Consider the following 21,046-nt stretch of genomic DNA (forward strand, 5'->3'; position numbering starts at 1 on the left):
GACGGGTTTTAGGTTGTAGAAGGCACCCTTTACTGTAGTCTTTGTGTGTGCTCCTGTTCAGACTTGAGTCTGGGGATCCCCAGAGATCTGCTAATCCTTGGCCAGGAAAGACCCACTTCAGGGCATTCATGGGTGTGCTTCTACAGCCATTACTGCCTCCATGACCCTCTTCAGAGTTGCCCAAGATGTTGACATCTGCCAAGGTGGTTACATAGTCTTTCTTGCACACTTTTGCAAACACTACTACCTCAGGCATCCGACACACAGTGATGAGTACTTATGCCTTAGTTGTTGTGAACAACTTCCTTGATTAACTGGCACTAATCTGACCCACCTCTTTTGAGGTGTAGCATTCGGATGAATTTTCAAGGTGAGAAATCTGCTAGAAAGTGTGTCCATCAGAAGTTGTTGCTTATCTGTGATCATTATATTTCTGGTTATGCACAGTATTTATTGCTGTCTCTTGGTTCCTCACAGCATGCCTCACTGGGGCACAGAAAAAAAATCCAAGAGCTGATGCCAGTTTGTGCCTAATATACTTTAGTGACATCATGTTTTGAGGTGTAATTGCAAATTGCCAAACAGCCATTACAGGGGAAATGTTTACTGGTCCAAGTTGAAACCTGGTGGGATAATTGATAAGGTGAGGCATCTGTTGGAAGATAATGTGTTCACCACTATTATTACAAGAGTTAAGTATATTTTTCTTCTTGTGTATCAAAGCTTGCATTTTGGTTCGGCAGAACCCAGAACTTATTGTGCATATGGTCCCCACAGTCCAGGTGCAGATTTAGTTGTAACCGAGTAGCAACGGCCTACATATGGAATTCGGTTTGACAGGATCCGGGGTTTTCTGCCAACTGTACCAGGTTCATGTTGAAAACTCATCTCTGGAAAAATTAGAGATGTTTTAGCATGAAGACTGTATGTGCAACTTTGTTGGACTGAACAGAGTCCATTATTCCTTAAGAGTGTGCCTTAAACTGTTCCCTTTGTTTAGGTCGAGCACACCAGCGCTTTGACCAGTTGTAAGTATTGTGGGCTTTTAACCATGCCTGCCTCACAGCCATCACTTTCACTTGATCATGGGCTTGCTTTTCAAAAATCTCTTGATGTCATTGGTAATTGCTTTGCCTTTGTCCTGCCTTATCTGAGCCTGTTACATGGATAATTGCACGATTGCTGATATACTTCAGTGTGGGTGAACTATTTTTTTTCTTGTTTTGTCTCTCCCCTTTGTGCTCCATGGCAGCGTTGGCCCTCACAGCATTCACAGCACCAACAGCGCAAACTCCATTGGCGGTTTTGAAGTGCTGGCCACATTGTTCACACTGTTACCTAATCAGAGTCATTTCTTTTGGCTCTTCCCTTCACGCTCCATAGCTTTCCCAAAAACACTTATAAATGATAAATGCTTTACTAAAAAACACAGAAATCCGCAACACTGGTCTCCTGGCAAAGCAGGAGAGCCGATACTACAATCTTCACTGCACTCAGGAAAAATCACCCCATAATGCTTTGCAATCATTATTTTTCAAAACATTTTTGCCTGTGGTGGTCCTAGGACAATGGGACCACCACCAGAACGTTCAGCATGACACACTCTTTCTGTTTAGGTCATCTATGGGTCACCACACTAGGTTAGTGGGGACCCCAAAATAATACCCCCTCCCACCATTCAGTCCCTTTTCATGCTTTTTTATGGTTGAACGTTTGTTTTACAGCTGGGGTAGTTTGTTTTCTAAGGGTCTTAATATTGCTGTAGGCCTTGAAATGTGCAAGGCACTACACCCTCTAGGGGCTAAATATATGGTTGCACTACATTACTTTGTGCCATTCTGTTTGCATGTGGTTATACCCTCTAGGGTTAATGATATGGTTACATGACCATGTTTCTTACAGTTTTTATTGTGGTGTCCTCTAGAGGCTGTTCTGAGCATTAAAGTCAACATACTACAGTATTTCCTGTATGATAATTATATATGTGTTATTACTCTCTCCTTATAGCAGTTATGACCGTGATTCAGGCCGACTTAACATCCTTATTGCACTATGACTATTTGAACACTCTTGATATGTTTGGGTGGCCCTTGTAGTTTATTTCTCTTGTTACTCCGCCGTGGCAGTCCTGTTTTGAGAATTGTGTTAGCCAGCCACTCTGATGGTGGGGTGGTGAAAGCGGTAATCTTTTGGAATTAGCATGGCAGATTTCAATTACAATGCTAAATGGAACATTTTCCTTTTGGGCTGCAGATAGAAGAAGGTGGTAAATGGAAGTGCTTTAGTTATATGAAGGGCCTCTGAAATTATGTGTCGGTAAAAGACCTGATTATGAGGTGGGGTTGACCAATTTATGTTGCAAGAATAGTCCAGTTTGAATTTACAATGCCAGTTGCTCCAAGTCAAGCAAATGTGATACCCATTGCATTGCAATTGTTTGTTTTAATTTTTGAGGACTCCTGCTATTTGTAGTTTGTATGTTTAAACAGGCTGCATGAATGCAACTATTTTTGTAGTTTCTGTTCGTGGGACTGCCTCCCAATCCCTCACCATTACATTCCAATGTCGGGTTAAGGGTATTTACAACCTCTGTCCAATATTTAATTTGTGACAGAGTAGATTCCAAATAGTGAAATAGTTAATTCCCTGTCACAATATTTACTTTGGGTTATGTCTGTATACCACCACTATAGGCACCGGCTCACCTGTCCATTATAGTATGCAACTATGTATGTCTAATCTCACCTCTGTCCACTGCCCCATTCTTGCCCTAAATGACAAACCTGCAAGAGATACTTCACTTATTTTGACGACTCTGTAGGTTGAAGTTAACCTGTGTGTCTGTTGCAAAAGGGTAGTAATGGAAGAGCTTTCTTTTTATTTTTCTCTTGTTATACCTGATTCTTAGTATCACTCTGCACACACAAACCCGACTGAAGCTCCACAAACCATCCAGTATTGAATCACCTACTTAACCTTCTGCCTCAACACCGTATTTCTAAGTCATTATACAGCTTGATAGACCTTTACACCCTTCTACTCATTCACCTTTCACTGGTGAGATGAAGATGTGCTTTTAGTTAACGCATCATTTAGGTCATGTCAGTCTGAGTACTCGTGCAGTACTTCGCTAGTTGCGCTGTTATGACGCGTTGACTGGCAAACAGAAATGGTTCAGTAGCTCAGCGTATGCAGGGATACACTGGAATATAAATTACAGGTGAAATCCAAGACTCCAGAACAGCCAGGACTGAACACCTAGAATTACAAAAATATCAAAAAACCTTTAATTCATTGCATCATTAAAAACCGCTTTCCAACCACAATCCACGGACATAATATGGAACAGAGGGCAGAAGTTCTTTAGACATCTCCCTGGTCTTTTTCAAAGGTCACAACACCAGCAGTGTTACTATTTGTTACCTTGAGTGCATTACCAGATTGCATCTCTCACAGCTGTGCAAAAGTATTAACAAATATCCGGCCTTGATCACTGGCCCTTGTGCCATAGACATGAAATTAATCAAAAACGAATCTCAAGTTAGAAATAGTAATTCAAATGCGGTTTATTTTAACACAAACCGCTCCAGTCGACAGTCCCAAACAATCCGAAACATAGTGTCTACCTTTATAAAGGGGTCTAGAAGGCAACTCTATGGTACAGTAAATGTTCAATATAATGCACTCCAGAGATAGGAGGTTGAATGCTGACATCATACAAATAATCTGCCCTTTGAAGATAATACGTGTTCATACCGTTGGTTTTAGATCGGAGTTCACACAAGTAATCCGTTTCCTGCATCATAAATGGAACATATAATACATTTTTGGGTTTTGGATGATGCTGAAGCATTTCAATGCTCATTTTACATACATTCATTTATCAGCAGAGGATGCCTTTGTATTTGAAACTGCCTTCTCAGAGCAGGTCTTGTTTTCAACAATATTTGATGGTTGAACAAACAGCTTCCTTTTGTTTTTAAGCTTTCAAAGTATGTAGGTTTTGTTCACTTTTTAGTTTGATTTTGTTGTGTTAAGTGCACAACAAGATGTGGAACAGTGTGAGTAGATGATTGGCATTCACCTCCCAGTGAAAGATGAACAAACCATTGTACGCCGTTGTCGCAGTGTCATTGTATGTGTATAAAAATTTTAAATTGGGCTGAAAGGGAACACGATAGACTTGGGTGTCGAAGTTGTGTTTTACAAGTACACTCACTTGTTTCTCAGTGTATCTGATGTGTTCTGCTTTACACTTCGATGTAAAATCTTGGTTTGTTATCTAGTGTTAGATTTGGATGGTCCAAAAATTCTGTCTTTTGTACAAGTTCAAGTTTGGCGATTTCTAGAACATTTAAATCTAGTTTATTTATATGTTGTCTTTGTATTTATAGTTAAGTATTGTAACTTTTTACCTGTGCTTTTCCATTTCAGTTGCTTATTTTATGTTTCAGTTTACATAATAATTATTGCAATTATTTTGAATCGCATGGCGACCTGTTTTACCTGCCTAGACACTGCAGAATCTTTCGCACGAGAGGGCTCTTAATGTCTTCTGCAGTCTATATATATATATGTGTATCGGACAGCTGTTTTCTATCATAGGATTCCTTCAAGTGTAAGCAACTTTGCATCTTTCTTTCACGTTAAACTCGGGAAAACAGGCTGTCTTCTCCGTGCACATTTCTTCTCAATATTTCTCATGAAATACCTATTTCTAACAGTTGATTAGTATACAAAGGCAGTATAGGTTGGTAACATTTTATGTCCCCTACTTAGATTTTCAGACAAATTAGTGACATTGTAGACCGGAAGTTAGCTCTGGATGTAGCTGCTACACATTCATGCCTCGACATTCCAACTCAAATGCCTTCATTAAATCTAATAGCAGAAAATTGCTGAAGCATTGACCTGCTTTTTGGATGGTGAACCCTGCTTGTAGTCGATGGGTTGGTAGTTTGTAATACTTTCTTACCCTCTTTTTCTCTCTCTTTTAGGTCTTCTACCGCAGCTTTTAGGAGTTGCCCCGGAGAAAGCCATAAAACTTACAGTAAGTCTTGGGATGATTGTGTTTTTCCCGTTTGGTACTGTACTAATGCAACATTTCATGATTTGCACATTTACTGTCTTCTGCAGGGGGAATTTAATTTCACTGGGTACAGGCTACAGCGATTTCATAGGAGCAACATAGATCCCCTAATTCGACCCGCCTCATGTTCATGCTCCTGCTTAGCTGCAACGCCTTCCTGGTTGAGCATGTTTGTAGAGGTTGGCGAGCCACCAGATTCGAAAGTAGAGCCAAACCAGAGCTGAGCCAGTGGCCTGCCTTGGCTCTGATAGGCAAAGCATGTGCTGAGCCATTAAAGATTCCGCATGTGTACCAGAGAAAACCGTGATAAAGACTCTTAAAAATGGAAAACAAATATTTTTCTACTTGAAAGTGGCTCAATAAGTACATACGATATGTCATTGCATCAAGTGACATTTATTGGATGTAACATTTTTTTAAACGTGAAATGTTCAAGAATACCTCCATATCCTGATAGAGCTGGCACACATTACCCAAGAGGTGTCAGTTTGTAATGTTCTGTGTATATGTGTATTATATTGTTGTTAAATATGTTGCAAGATTTTTTTTTATATTAACCTTGTACATTCGTGTTCTTTGTATAGCACAGATCTTGAACTGAAATACTTTAATTTGCTCCCAGATTATTTGGTTAAGTGAAATGATACATGGTGAATTTACAGCGATTTACGTTGGATCACACGATTTGGTCAAGTGGGAAAGCCGAGATATGACACAAGTTTCCCGGTTGCACATTTACTTTGTGCATGCTTTCAGTGTTAGAAAAGCTTGTCAAAAATTGAACTTTGTTTGTACTTTACTTTTCGTTAAAAAAAAACAAAAAAACATTCCATTTCATTTCCAGTGAACCTTCTAAGTACTGTTTGAGTCCCAGTTTCCTATATTTATATCCCTAACTTCAGCTTGTTTTTAATGTTCAAAAACTCTGGTCGCTTCATTTAACAATAAAACCTGCAGTGTGCACGGCCTGTTAAAATTGTATATCCTCCCACGTTCCTTATGTTGCACTTTGTCTAATATCTTAGTGCCTCTGGTCAAGGAGGTAGGAAGACCCTTTTCATCTGTCATTTAAAATGGATTGACAGAAAAAAAAAAAAATACCGTTCACAGTTCTGTACTTTAGGAAAATCCTCAAAGCTACCTATAAATGCAAAGTTTGAGTAAAATCGAACTTGAATAGCAGCAAATGATGGTAGGGAAGAGGTCGATCTACTGTTTCCCTGCATCAGATAGCCTTCAAGTGGTGGAGGGCAGTGACCTTTTTGTTAGAGTAGTGTTCATTCCCTAAATCCACTCACTTCCTTCCAAATGCAGATATTTTCCTTCTCATTGGACCCTTATGTGGTTTCTGCTCTATACTCCAGCAAAGAGGGGCTTATGAAAATGTTATGATGAGGCGTGAAACTAGTAGCGATCTGTGTTCCTTGGGGTTACGTTGCAAGAAAACAACTGCCTGTGAAGGGGTTAGAGAATGGTCGGAGATCTGACGTTCTTTAGCTGAGCTTCTACACAACCTTAGTCCAGGGCATCCCAAGCGGAGTGTGATGGAGACCCTTTACGTCATCACATCAAGCACCTACAGCTTCCAGGCATTACTGACCAAGCAGCAGTCAGGTACAGCTATACGATGCAAGGCTGCAGAGGTCGCCAGGAGGTTGCCTCCCGCAACAGGTTTCAGCTTGATCATAGTACAGTGCACTAAGATTGCTGTAAGATAAGACGTTGAGTGGAACAGCCCTGGCACTGTACCGTCCTTTACGCTACCTGATCGATGGAGAGTTCAAGCCCTTAAATCATCATTGTTTTCTCATGTGTCCAGATATTTTTTAGTGCAATGTGACATCAGCTGAATTTAGGAAGAGTAGGTTGGTGCCACTGGAAACCTCACCAGTGATTTGCTCTCAACTCTGGCCAAAATAACATCTGCAACTGTTGCAGAAAATAAGCACGTTGCTGCTGTTGACGCGATGTCATCAGAAGTTCTTTGTTTCTGTGAGGTTTCTCCTCCCAGGCTGTATTACAATTGCATAGCTGATGACACACTAGTAGTTGGTCTTCTCACAATAATTTTCCTTTCTGCATTATATTGAATATTAGTTATGTTACACCCCATCGGGAACAGTCACATCTTAAGAAATGGCCTAAGGTAAAAATTTAAGTTTTTGGATTGCTCTCAAAGCTACCAGCAGCTGTTGCTGGTACTTTTTTGAAAGCCAGCCAGTAATACACATTGGGGTTGAACTAAAGTGCAGGTTTTTGAGGATATAGCAAACGCTTCTTTTTTGGAAATTACTCATTTTTTATGATTTACGTGTTCAGGGCAATATAGTAGGCAATAGACTTTCACCTTTTAAGAGTTGTTGGTTATATTGTTTAAACATATTTTGAATTAAACTAAACATTTATAGCAACACAATGTCCTGCATTTATACATTACAGGTGTAATTTTCACTGTTGCAGGCATAAGACCTATGTGACGGTCATACGGGGATGAGGAATTTACCACATTTGGTGCCAAAAAATTGTTTTGATTGTGAAAATAAAAAAAATTACTTCAGAAATGTGATGTTTTCCGCAGCGAATACTGCATGTCTTGATGTTTACTGGGCCTTTTTCTCCTGGTAAATTGCGGCAGGCTAGACCTGCCAAAATTGACCTGGAAAAAGCTGCAGGGGATCTGGTGATTACCACAATACTCATACTACAAACCCTACACAGGAATTGGAGTTTGACGAATCACTTGTAATCAAGGCCCTAGAGGTAAGGTAACACAGCCATTTAACATTCCTGTGTCATAAAATGTTTCCCAAGTGGCCCCTTAACCTAACTATGATTACAAATCATTTAAAAGAATTTCGGACTAGAGCCAAACTGTCTTTGTTGTGGAGCACATGTGCTATTCCTTCCTCATGACTGGACGAATTGCACTGCCAAAAAATAAAATAGGATTCAATTAACCTTCGTGGAGAGTACATACAAAAGCATGTGCAGATATGCACAGATGCAGACACAGCCACAGTTTAACTTGCAGTGAACATCACAGCTGGACAGCATCAATCTAGCTCTCATCTACAGATGTACAGAGTAAGGGTACAACCCCAATTCATGTGCTAATCCCCTCCCCTACACATTATCTTGACAGCAAAGCAAAACATATAAGGACAGAGCTAGCACAGGATTGCCAGCTGCAGTTCATGCACATCGTTAAAAGAAAAGCAAAGCTGCAGCATTAAGAAACTTCACCCTGGAAATTATTTCCTGTGGGAACAGTTGGGAGAAGGGTAGAGACCCGCTGTGGAGTAAGTGGCATATATTGGGTGACTAAGAAGGTAAATACCGGATATGTTCACTGGATAAAGAGGGAGAATGTCCAGGTTGAGTCACTACGGGACTGATGCCCTTCCCATTTTCGAACCCGGAACCACAACCCTCGCGGATTCTGGGCATGTCAAATCCAGCTCTGACAGCGCGGGAAGAGGACCCGTTTGATTTGTCCGACTTCAAAGGAAACTGCCGCAACCTTGATCGATATTGCATCTTATACATGTTGCAGCATAGCGGATCCAACCTCATTCTGATTCACAACATAAGACTGCCATAAGTCACTCTCAAGCACTCAACAGTCTTTTTGGGGTCTGATTCCAAACATAGTCACACGGCATTGGTGATGTCAATGGAGATGAAAGGGATGATGCATCCCAATACATCGTTAGGGTTGTCCATAAGGTGAAGAATGACTTGTGGAGGGTGATCAGTGAAAAGATAATCTGCTTGTGGCAGCGGGGTTTGAGGTAGCAAGGAATCTGTGATGAAGACGGTGGGGCCGATGTCTGGGTGGGAGGGGGCTTAAGGAGTAAAGACGATGTGGGGTGAAGTGGTCTGGAATAGAAAAATCCTGAACTTGAAGAAGAAGTAGGCCCACTTGTAGGTAATGACTGACATTTGGAGTGGAGGGCATGATTAGTGAGAGGGTGATCCATGGGGAGAGGGCAGAAGTGACCGGATGACCCCCAGAGGAAACAAGCGTCGGAGAGCAAGCATGGGTGAGCCTGGTAGAGCTACACACCAACCCATTGAACTGTTCCATTTTGTAACGTGCACCCCACAACCAATACTTAATTCTACAGCAGGTATACCAATTATAGGGACCGCTCCACCAGGACTGGAACCTGTGACTGAATTAAGGAGGTTCCCACTTTGCCTATGGCTTCTCTGCATGAAATGTCAATAGTAGAAAAGGGGAAGGATCGTATGGTAACGATGATGCGGTATCTATCAGTGGCATAAGACAAATAACAAGAGGTTGTATGGCAAGAAATAATTAAGTTACCTACGAGCTGCAGGCAGATGGTCATAGCAGGCACACCACTCCACTAGGACTGGAGTCTACCACAAGTAGAAGACACATAAATGTGCAGGAGGTGCACCACCTGGCTCCATCTCACCAGTCACTGAATTCCGGTAGTCATACAAACCGCTATTTTACATGCTCTTTACACCTGAGCCAAGGGGAAAACTGTGATTCCACAGGGCATTCATGCAGTAAAACAGGAGAGACTGTGGAAAAAAAGGTAACATGTTGAGCTGCATCACGGGTGCTTCATGTTGCAGCACACTGATGCGTCACTTTTGGCTATCTACTTGATAGTCCTTGAAAAAGATAAGTTACCACAGAGGCAAATCTGCATCTGCCAATGTTACTGGACATGGTGGCTCCCATGACCAGATGGAGAAGCATCTTGTTGTAGAGTAATAAGATAATTGCATCAATCTTGTACTAAAGTGCAAGAGGATTAAGCTTTATGACGTTTTCCTTACTTTATCCCCTATGACCTATTGTCACGTAATACTAGTGTTCCACTATGCCAAAACCTAATTCTGAGTCCAGGCATATTTCTGGTTTGAACAGGAGAATGGAAGGACCTGGATAGAAACGACACTAGTACGAAGAGAGCAAGGTTTTAACAATGCAAAACTATTAGCAGGTATTTTAAGATAATAGAAATCCAGAGTCACTGTTGTAAAGTTATCACCAGTGGAATGCCTTATATTACTGATGGCTACTTGTAATTGCAGATTCTTTACATTGGGAATGCCCCAAGGCGCCAGACCAGATTTTTCGCAACATTGCTAATGTCTGTTCCTTTCTCTGCATGCCTTCACATGTGGATCCTCAGCTCTCACCCAAACTTTTACCTCATCTCTGATAAAGTTTTTTGTTTCAAATTCTTTTCCAGTGTGCAGGACTATCTGTCACACGTCTGTGACAGAACCCCCACGAGGTATGTGTCTGGGGTCGGTGCACAATTCCTGTGCTTGTATGCACTCAAAGTAAATCTGAAACTTTAAAGCCAAGCTGTATGTCACTGAAGACAGACATAAGTAGTGTAAGACCCTCTCCCAGTTGGATTTGAGGACACAGATCTTCTGCCAAGGCCTTTCCAGCAAAAGGTCCTCTTCGCATTCAGAATCCCCAGGTAAGTAAAAGTTGAAGAAGAAACACAAGAAGACGAAGTGGTATTCTTTCCCATCCCGCCACTCTGACACTGAGAAGTTGTCAAGGTGCCTTTCTGTCATGGTCCGAATCTTCTACCAAGAAACCAATCCCACAATTGGTCTTGATGCATCCCGAGTTTCAGCGTCTATTGGGGACGATTCAGCAGATAAAGGCTTTCAAGATCAGCACGCTTCTGATGCTCCTTCAGGCCCCACAAATCCAAATCTCCTTCTAGCAGTGTTACAGTTGGAGGATCCATCCTCAATGTTTTCTGTGCGCTTTGACCCCTCTTCAGGGTTTATCCCAACTCTGGGACTGATGCTCATCCAGACTTCGAACCTGGCACCACAACCCACTCTGATTCCTGGCACATCAATGCCAGGTCTGAGGACTTGATTGTTTTGTCTGGCTATGAAAGGAATCTGCCATGAACTTGACCAAAGTTGCGTCCTATACATGTTCCGGCATAGCTGATCCAACCTTATTCTGATTCAGACATTTTACGACTGCCCAGAAGTCATCCTCAAGCTGTCCACAATCTTTTTGGCTCGGATTCCAAACAGAGTCTGGATGGCATAGGTGATGACTGGGATGATGCATTACCCTACTACAATGACAATCTTTTGATGGGCCTTCAGAAGCCCAGTGGTTTGAACACCTCCCCTAACACTGGGTTGAAACACTGGCCTTCTGAAAGTCCATCAAAAGGTTATTGTCATTCTAGTAGTGTGATTCATCATCCTGGTTACTTTGACAGAACAGTCAGCCTCTTGTGCTGTAGTCATCAGGCATGTGGCCAAAGTTCTTCAATTGCAGCAACTATCTATGGAGGTGAAAAACAATTTAATATCTGTGGTTCTGCTGCCTGGACAGATTTCCGCAGAATTGCTCTTTCCTTTCAACAAGGCTATGACTCGTATGAGGATGGGCGCTTCGGCAAAACCTCATTCTCGCCTACCAGTAAATAGGTGAGTGGCTAGATGCATAGTCCTGCCCCAGATGCCTGTTGGGCCCAACATCTACCTGTAGGTTGAACCTGAACTTATTCCCTACGCCTCCTCATAATACGGAGTCATAACATATGGAAGCATTTCTTCAGGCAGTCTGGCCCTTCATACAGTCAGTGCAAGCTGCCTCCTAGAATGATTTTCACGTGCAGTTTGGGACCTGGTCAGCGACTTCTTGCCGGCAGTCCGCAATGAATTTCTTTCTAATCTGGCGCAGATCATTGATGATGATCAAGATGCAGCAAAATAAGTCTGAGCTGAAACTACCGACTGTTAGGCAGGTAGTGTTTCCCAGCATTGTACTTTGGCACCACGTGGATGCGATTAACAGGTTTTTTCAGGTGATGTCCAAGAGTCATTAATAGATGTGCCATTTAACATCACTCACCGAAGACACGGTACTGGGGCACTTCAAGGAAAACAAGGTGACAGCAAGCTTTCTATGCCTTCCTGTACTCATACAGCAGTATCCCCAGCAATTTCACTATTTTGAGGCTATGGGAGGATTTTGGTGCAACAATAGCACCAAGGCTGACTTCCACAGCGACAGACCCCGCCCAGTCCCATCTAGCCGACAGCGTCCAGGCCCGTACAGCAGATGTTGTTAGACAAGTTGAAGTCAAGCACCCACCATTGCAGGTCTTTTGCAGGCTCCTCCGAAATTAGGATGTAATCTGACAGGTTCACTTGGTGCTGAACCCACTGAGACTTGAGATCCCACTGCAGAACCCAAATGTGTCAACAAACGCAGTCGACCAGCAGGATGCAGGAAGCAAAAAGGTCTCAGAGCACTCTCACTGAGACCCCAAACCGAGGCTGGAACATCAAGATCATAGCCCGAATATCCTGGACTCACTAAACTGGATCCAAGACTCTAACCTATACTCTGTCCAGATTGGCTACAATGAACAGGAGCCACTAAGAAGCAATCAGGTGTGACTTTGACATGTTTATGAAGAACCACAAAGATATTAGGAGATTCCTGCCATATGGAGGAGGTCCACAACTGACTGTGCAGAGCCTGCCTTCAACAGCCAGTTGTCGAGGTAGGGGGAAAACTGGTGTTCGGTGGCATGTGTAGCTGCAGATACACATGCTGTGCATAGTCCGCCGTCTGGTGTTGGGCTCGGAGTGTTGCAAGTTGTTTTTCTTCGAAGAAGTCTTTTCGAGTCACGAGACCGAGGGACTCCTCCCACCTCGGTTCCATTGCGCATGGGCGTCGACTCCATCTTAGATTGTTTTCTTTCCGCCGTCGGGTTCGGACGTGTTCCTTTTCGCTCCGTGTTTCGGGTCGGAAAGTTAGTCAGAATCTCGGAAACTACATCGGTATTGTTTCGTTCGGTATCGGGGTAGTTAGAACCAATCGACACCGAATCTTGAAGAGCTTCGGGAGCCCTTCGGGGTAATTTCGAGCATCTGTCGGGGCCTGGTCGGCCCGACCGCGTGCAACATCGAGACTGATGGAACGGACCCCGTTCCGATTCTGTCCTAAATGCCATAATAAGTATCCTTATACGGATCAACATTTGGTCTGTAACTTGTGCCTGTCCCCCGAGCACAAGGAGGATACGTGCGAAGCCTGTCGCGCGTTTCGGTCGAGGAAAACGCTCAGAGACCGAAGAGCCAGGAGGTTGCAGATGGCGTCCACGCCGACAGGACAACAACGGTTCGAGGAGGAGGAAGAAGAATCTTTCTCCATCCACGAGTCGGATTCCGAAGAAATCGACGTCGAAGAACAACCAACCGTGAGTAAGACGTCGAAACAGACATCACACGAAAAGACTGACAAAGCCCAGGGGACGCCACCGCCAACAGGCCATGGCTTAACCCGGAAAGTAGGTGACCGTCCAACGGCACCGAAAAAGGGCGAGCTGCTGTCCAAGTCATCCGACTCCGGTCGAGATACAGGCACGCAGCACTCTCGGGACCGAGAGAGTGACGCAGACAAAGTTCGGCACCGACACAGCTGCACCGAAGTTGGTCGCCACCGAGAGGGCACGACGCCGAAAAAACAAAAGATCTTGTCGGAGCCGAAAAAATCAAAGGACGCGGTTTCGGTGCCGAAACGCCCGGCAACCGAACCGAAAACTGGTTCCTACTCAGAGGAACATGGACTGTCCTCTCAACTAAAAAAACACAGATTTGAGGAGGAATTACAGCCAACGCAGCCTGATCACACGCAAAAGCGGATCTTTATTCAAAAGGATACAGGGAAGATTGGCACTCTTCCCCCAATTAAAAGGAAAAGGAAACTTGACTTCCAGCAAGGAGACAAGCAGCCACAAGCGAAGGTGGTAAAGAAGGTAACTCCACCACCCTCTCCACCACCATCAACTCATGCATCACCGGCACAAACTCCACCATTAACACACTCACCAGCTCCTACCACAATGAGCCAGGATGATCAGGATGCATGGGACCTCTACGACGCTCCAGTATCGGACAATAGCCCAGAGTCGTACCCAACTAAACCGTCACCACCTGAGGACAGTACATCATATGCACAGGTGGTAGCTAGGACAGCCGAATTCCATAATGTCTCGCTACATTCGGAGCCTATTGAGGATGACTTCCTCTTTAACACCCTGTCCTCCACCCATAGCCATCATCAAAGCCTTCCCATGCTTCCAGGAATGCTAAGGCACTCGAAACAAATATTTCAAGAGCCAGTTAAAAGCAGAGCCATAACTCCAAGGGTGGAGAAAAAATACAAGGCTCCGCCCACAGACCCTGTCTTTCTTACATCACAACTGACACCAGACTCAGTAGTTGTGGGGGCAGTTCGTAAAAGAGCCAACTCGCATACATCAGGCGACGCACCACCTCCGGACAAGGAGAGCCGCAAATTTGATGCAGCGGGAAAAAGGGTTGCAGCACAAGCGGCAAATCAGTGGCGCATCGCCAACTCGCAAGCACTCCTGGCGAGATACGACAGGGCTCATTGGGATGAGATGCAACATCTCATCGAACACCTCCCCAAAGAGTTCCAGAAACGAGCGCAACAGGTGGTGGAAGAGGGACAAAGTATCTCGAACAATCAGATACGGTCTTCCATGGATGCAGCGGATACAGCTGCAAGAACAATAAATACTTCGGTCACCATAAGGAGGCACGCATGGCTGGGCACATCTGGGTTTAAACCTGAAATACAACAGGCTGTGCTCAATATGCCGTTTAATGAACAGCAATTGTTTGGGCCGGAGGTCGACACTGCAATTGAAAAATTAAAAAAGGACACTGATACAGCCAAAGCCATGGGCGCACTCTACTCCCCGCAGGGCAGAGGCACATTTGGCACATTTCGTAAAACAACCTTTCGGGGAGGGTTTTGAGGGCAACCCACAGAAACCAGCACCTCACAAACAAGACCACCAACCTACCAGGGACAATATCAAAGGGGAGGTTTTCGGGGACAATACAGAGGGGGCCAATTCCCAAGAAACCGGGGAAAATTTCAAGGTCCCAAAACCCCTCAAAATAAACAGTGACTCACACGTCACACAACCCCTTCACACAACACCAGTGGGGGGACGACTAAGCCAGTTCTACACATCTTGGGAGGAAATAACAACAGACACGTGGGTCTTAGCAATTATCCAACATGGCTATTGAATAGAATTTCTCCAACTCCCTCCAAACGTCCCACCGAAAACACACAATATGTCAAAACAGCATATAGACCTTCTAGGACTAGAAGTTCAGGCATTGCTGCAAAAGGACGCAATAGAACTGGTACCACGTCATCAAAATAACACAGGAGTTTACTCACTGTACTTTCTAATACCAAAAAAAGACAAAACTCTAAGACCAATACTAGATCTCAGAACACTAAACACCTACATCAAATCAGACCACTTTCACATGGTCACATTACAAGACGTAATCCCACTGCTCAAACAGCAAGACTACATGACAACATTAGATCTAAAAGATGCGTATTTCCATGTACTGATACATCCTTCGCACAGGAAATACCTAAGGTTTGTATTCAAAGGCATACATTACCAGTTCAAAGTGTTGCCATTTGGAATAACAACTGCGCCAAGAGTCTTTACAAAATGCCTGGCAGTAGTTGCTGCACATATCAGAAGGCAGCAAATACATGTGTTCCCATACCTAGACGATTGGTTAATCAAAACCAATACGCTAAAACGGTGTTCACAACACACAAAATATGTCATAGAAACTCTACACAACCTAGGTTTCTCAATCAACTACGCAAAGTCACACCTGCAGCCGTGTCAAACACAGCAATACTTAGGAGCAACAATCAACACAGCAAAAGGGATTGCTACTCCAAGTCCACAAAGAGTACAAACATTTCACAATGTAATACAAACCTTGTATCCAAACCAAAGAGTACAAGTCAAAATAATACTGAAACTACTAGGCATGATGTCTTCATGCATAGCCATTGTCCCAAACGCAAGATTGCACATGCGGCCCTTACAACAGTGCCTAGCATCACAGTGGTCACAGGCACAGGGTCAACTTCTAGATCTGGTGTTGGTAGACCGCCAAACATACATCTCGCTTCTATGGTGGAACAGTACAAATTTAAACAAAGGGCGGCCTTTCCAAGACCCAGTGCCAACATACGTTATAACAACGGATGCTTCCATGACAGGGTGGGGAGCACACCTCAATCAACACAGCATCCAAGGACAATGGGACATACATCAAAGAAATTTTCACATAAATCACTTAGAACTGTTAGCAGTATTTCTAGCGTTGAAAGCATTCCAACCCATGATAACCCACAAATACAGTCTTGTCAAAACAGACAACATGACGACAATGTGTTATTTGAACAAACAGGGGGGGACACACTCAACACAGTTGTGTCTCCTAACACAAAAAATATGGCATTGGGCCATTCACAACCATATTCGCCTAATAGCACAATTTATTCCAGGGATCCAGAACCAACTAGCAGACAATCTCTCTTGGGATCACCAACAAATCCACGAATGGGAAATTCACCCCCAAATACTGAACACTTACTTTCAAATTTGGGGAACACCTCAAATAGATCTCTTTGCAACAAAAGAAAACGCAAAATGCCAAAACTTCGCATCCAGGTACCCACACAGGTACTCCCAAGGCAATGCTCTATGGATGAATTGGTCAGGGATATTTGCGTACGCTTTTCCCCCTCTCCCTCTCCTTCCATATCTAGTAAACAGATTGAGTCAAAACAAACTCAAACTCATACTAATAGCACCAACATGGGCAAGACACCCTTGGTATACAACACTACTAGACCTGTCAGTAGTGCCTCATGTCAAACTACCCAACAGACCAGATCTGTTAACACAACACAAACAACAGATCAGGCATCCAAACCCAGCATCGCTGAATCTAGCAATTTGGCTCCTGAAATCCTAGAATTTGGACACTTAGACCTCACACAAGAATGTATGGAGGTCATAAAACAAGCTAGAAAACCTTCCACTAGACACTGCTATGCAACTAAATGGAAAAGATTTGTTTATTACTGCCATAATGAGCAAATTCATCCGTTGCATGCGTCTCCAAAAGATGTAGTAGGATATATACTACATTTGCAAAAATCCAATCTAGCTTTCTCTTCCATAAAGATACATCTCGCCGCAATTTCTGCTTACCTGCAGATTACTCATTCAACTTCCCTGTTTAGAATACCTGTCATTAAAGCGTTTATGGAAGGCCTAAAGAGAATTATACCACCAAGAACACCACCTGTTCCTTCATGGAACCTCAACATTGTCTTAACAAGGCTCATGGGTCCACCTTTCGAACCCATGCATTCTTGTGAAATGCAATACTTAACGTGGAAAGTTGCATTTCTCATTGCCATTACATCTCTAAGAAGAGTAAGTGAAATACAGGCGTTTACCATACAAGAACCATTTATTCAAATACACAAGAATAAAGTAGTTCTAAGAACAAATCCAAAATTCTGACCAAAGGTTATCTCACCATTCCACTTAAATCAAACAGTAGAATTACCAGTGTTCTTCCCACAGCCAGATTCAATAGCTGAAAGAGCACTACATACATTAGACATCAAAAGAGCACTAATGTACTACATTGACAGAACAAAAGTAATTAGAAAGACAAAACAACTATTTATTGCCTTTCAAAAACCTCATACAGGAAATCCAATTTCAAAACAAGGTATTGCCAGGTGGATAGTTAGGTGCATCCAAACCTGCTATCTTAAAGCAAAGAGAGAGCTGCCTATTACACCAAAGGCACACTCAACCAGAAAAAAAGGTGCTACTATGGCCTTTCTAGGAAATATTCCAATGAACGAAATATGTAAGGCAGCAACATGGTCTACGCCTCATACATTTACTAAACACTACTGTGTAGATGTGTTATCTGCACAACAAGCCACAGTAGGACAAGCCGTACTAAGAACTTTATTTCAAACTACTTCCACTCCTACAGGCTGAACCACCGCTTTTGGGGAGATAACTGCTTACTAGTCTATGCACAGCATGTGTATCTGCAGCTACACATGCCACCGAACGGAAAATGTCACTTACCCAGTGTACATCTGTTCGTGGCATTAGTCGCTGCAGATTTACATGCGCCCACCCGCCTCCCCGGGAGCCTGTAGCCGTTTGGAAGTATATCTTCAACATTTGTACATTTGTAAATATATTACTTTAACCTTCATTTGGTACATACGTATTCATTCCATTGCATGGGCACTGTTACTAGCATACACAACTCCTACCTCACCCTCTGCGGGGAAAACAATCTAAGATGGAGTCGACGCCAACGCGCAATGGAACCGAGGTGGGAGGAGTCCCTCGGTCTCGTGACTCGAAAAGACTTCTTCGAAGAAAAACAACTTGTAACACTCCGAGCCCAACACCAGACGGCGGACTATGCACAGCATGTGAATCTGCAGCGACTAATGCCACGAACAGATGTACACTGGGTAAGTGACATTTTCCATACCCAACCTTCAAAGAAGTGCTGCGACCACCGCCATCACTTTCGTGAACACCCAAGGGGCACTGGTGAGGCCGAAGTGAAACATGGAAAACTAAAAATAATCTTGATCCATTTTGAACCACAGGTAACACCTATGGGACTGGAAGGCGGTATGAAAATAAGTATCCTGCAAATCTAGCGCTACAATCCAGTCTCGTGGATCCAGGGTTGACAAAGATGTGATTGTTAGACTTGGCATCCTTTGCGTGGTCGCCCCTAACTTTTTTCCTCTGCTTCTCAGGTTGTTGATGTGTGCGTGACTCTGCTTTTGCTGTTTTTGATACTCTGGGCACTTTACCATTGTCAACCAGTGCTAAAGTGCAGGTGCTCCTATGTAAAATGTATGTGTAGTTGGCTATCCATGATTGACATATTTGATTTACTAGTAAGTCCCTAATAGAGTGCACTAGAGGTGCCCAGGGCCTGTAAATCAAATGCTAGTAGTGGACCTGCAGCACTGGTTGTGCCACCCACATAAGTATCCCTGTAAACATGACTCAGACCTGCCACTGCAGTTGTCTGTCTGTGCGGTTTTAAACTGCCAATTTGACTTGGCAAGTAAACCCACTTGTCAGGCCTAAACCTTCCGATTTCATACATGTAAGGCACCCCTATGGTAGGCCCTAGGTAGCCCCATGGGCAAGTTGCAGTGTATGTAAAAAGTGGGACATGTACTGATATGTGTTACATGTTCTAACAGTGAAATACTGCTATATTCAGTATTTACTGTTGCAAGGCCTATCTCTCTCATAGGTTAACATGAGGACTGACTTTGGATATTATTAAAGTGTAGATTCCCTTTGAGAGCAGATAGAAATGTGGAGTTTGGGGTCTCTGAACTCACAATTTAAAAACACATCTTTTAGTAAAGATGGTTTTTTACATTGCGAGTTTGAAAATGCCACTTTAAGAAAGTAGGTATTTTCTTGCTTGAACCATTTTGTAACTCTGCCTTTTTGTGGGTTCCCTGTCTGGGTCAGTTTGACAGTTGGGCTGTTTCGGTCCCCTCTAGACAGTGACATAAAGGGAGGAGCTGGGGTGTAGCCTGCATAGCCTGATGCGCCATCTGTGCTAGAATGGAGGGAGGAGTGGTCACTTACACCTGAATGGGCTGTGCCTGTCATCACACAATGCAGTCTCCAACTCCCTGGTGTGTGTCTGGGGCCTGACCTGGGCAAGGCAGGATCTTGTGAACAACTGAGACTTTCCTTTGAAGTATGCCTACTTCAAAGGCAGAAAGGGGTATTAGTATTGGATCCAAAACCCCTGAAACTTGGATCACTTCTGGAATCAGGAGGACCCTCTGCCAAGCAGAAGAGCTGAAGAGTAGTGCTGCCCTTGCCTGTGACTGTGCTTTATTGGGCTATCCTGCAGTGGCTGCTTCTGCATGTGAAAGGGGACAAAGACTGGGCTTTGTGGTAAATTCCTGCTTCAGAAGAAAATCCAAGGGCTTGACCTGAGTTTGCCTTCTGTTTTGAAGTCTCAGGGCCATCAAAGACTTCCTCTGCCAGCACCTGGACTCTCTGCTGATGACTCCTGCCCTGCCAAATGGTGCCCTGGGCCCTTGAAAGGTGAAGTTGGCAGAACAAGAGCTGAAAATCCACGCACAGAACGCCGTGGGGAGATATTTTTGATGCACTGTCTGCAGCGCAGGTGATAAACGATGCGACGCCGGCTTTGCGGCTAAAATGAACGCTCCACCAGCATCGCTGCTGGAAGATTGACACATTGCGGCTGTAGAAACGGTGTGCAACACCTGATTGCAGCTGCTGATAATGACACACACCCCTCGCAGCGCGGTTTTCTAACTTAGTGCGACTCGATTTTCCATGCATCGTCCCTGGGTGTTAAAGTCAGCCCGACTCTGCGTGGATTTGAGCTGCCCCCTCCAGAAATCGATGCATCGCTGTCTTGCGAGGGAGAAAAAAGATGCATCGCCTACCTGACCTGAGAAGAAAAAACACCTGGCCTCCCTTGTGAGGAAGGAATCGATGCATCGCTGCCTTTTCCCGATGCACGCTTGCCAGTGCGGCTTTATTTTTTAAGCTAACCAGGTACTTTGTGCAAAATCAACTTTTCCATTGTTTTCTATGGAGTAAGGCACTTATTCTTTTGAAAAATCATGTTTTAACTTGTGCATGTTGGATTTTTGTCGTTTTGGTCTTCTTTGATTTAGATAAATATTGCCTATTTTTTTTAATTGGTGTGGTGTCCATTTTGTAGTGTTTTCACTGTATTACTGTGTGTGTTGGTACAACTACTTTACACATTGCTTCTAAGTTAAGCTTGCCTGCTCGTGCCAAGCTACCAAGAGGGTGAGTGCAGGTTAACCAGGTCTGTTTCTCATTTGCCCTGATTAGAGTGGGGGTCCTTGCTTGGACGGGGGTAACCTGACTGCCAACCAAAGCCCCTGTTTCTAACAGTGAGCATCTTGAATTTGTACTTCTTCAGAAAGAAGTTGAG

General features: G+C 43.7%; 1 protein-coding gene across 1 annotated transcript in view; it reads left to right on the forward strand.

Annotated features, from left to right (window-relative positions):
* Window positions 1–21,046, forward strand: part of SLC25A13 (solute carrier family 25 member 13) — a 587,939-nt gene that overhangs the window by 336,480 nt on the left and 230,413 nt on the right. Inside the window, exon 12 of the mRNA XM_069211738.1 lies at window positions 4,998–5,050. Within this exon, the coding sequence (XP_069067839.1) occupies window positions 4,998–5,050 (53 nt within the window). The remainder of the gene's footprint in view (window positions 1–4,997; window positions 5,051–21,046) is intronic.

Source organism: Pleurodeles waltl, chromosome 10 (genome assembly GCF_031143425.1).
Source record: "Pleurodeles waltl isolate 20211129_DDA chromosome 10, aPleWal1.hap1.20221129, whole genome shotgun sequence".
NCBI classification, from domain to species: domain Eukaryota; kingdom Metazoa; phylum Chordata; class Amphibia; order Caudata; family Salamandridae; genus Pleurodeles; species Pleurodeles waltl.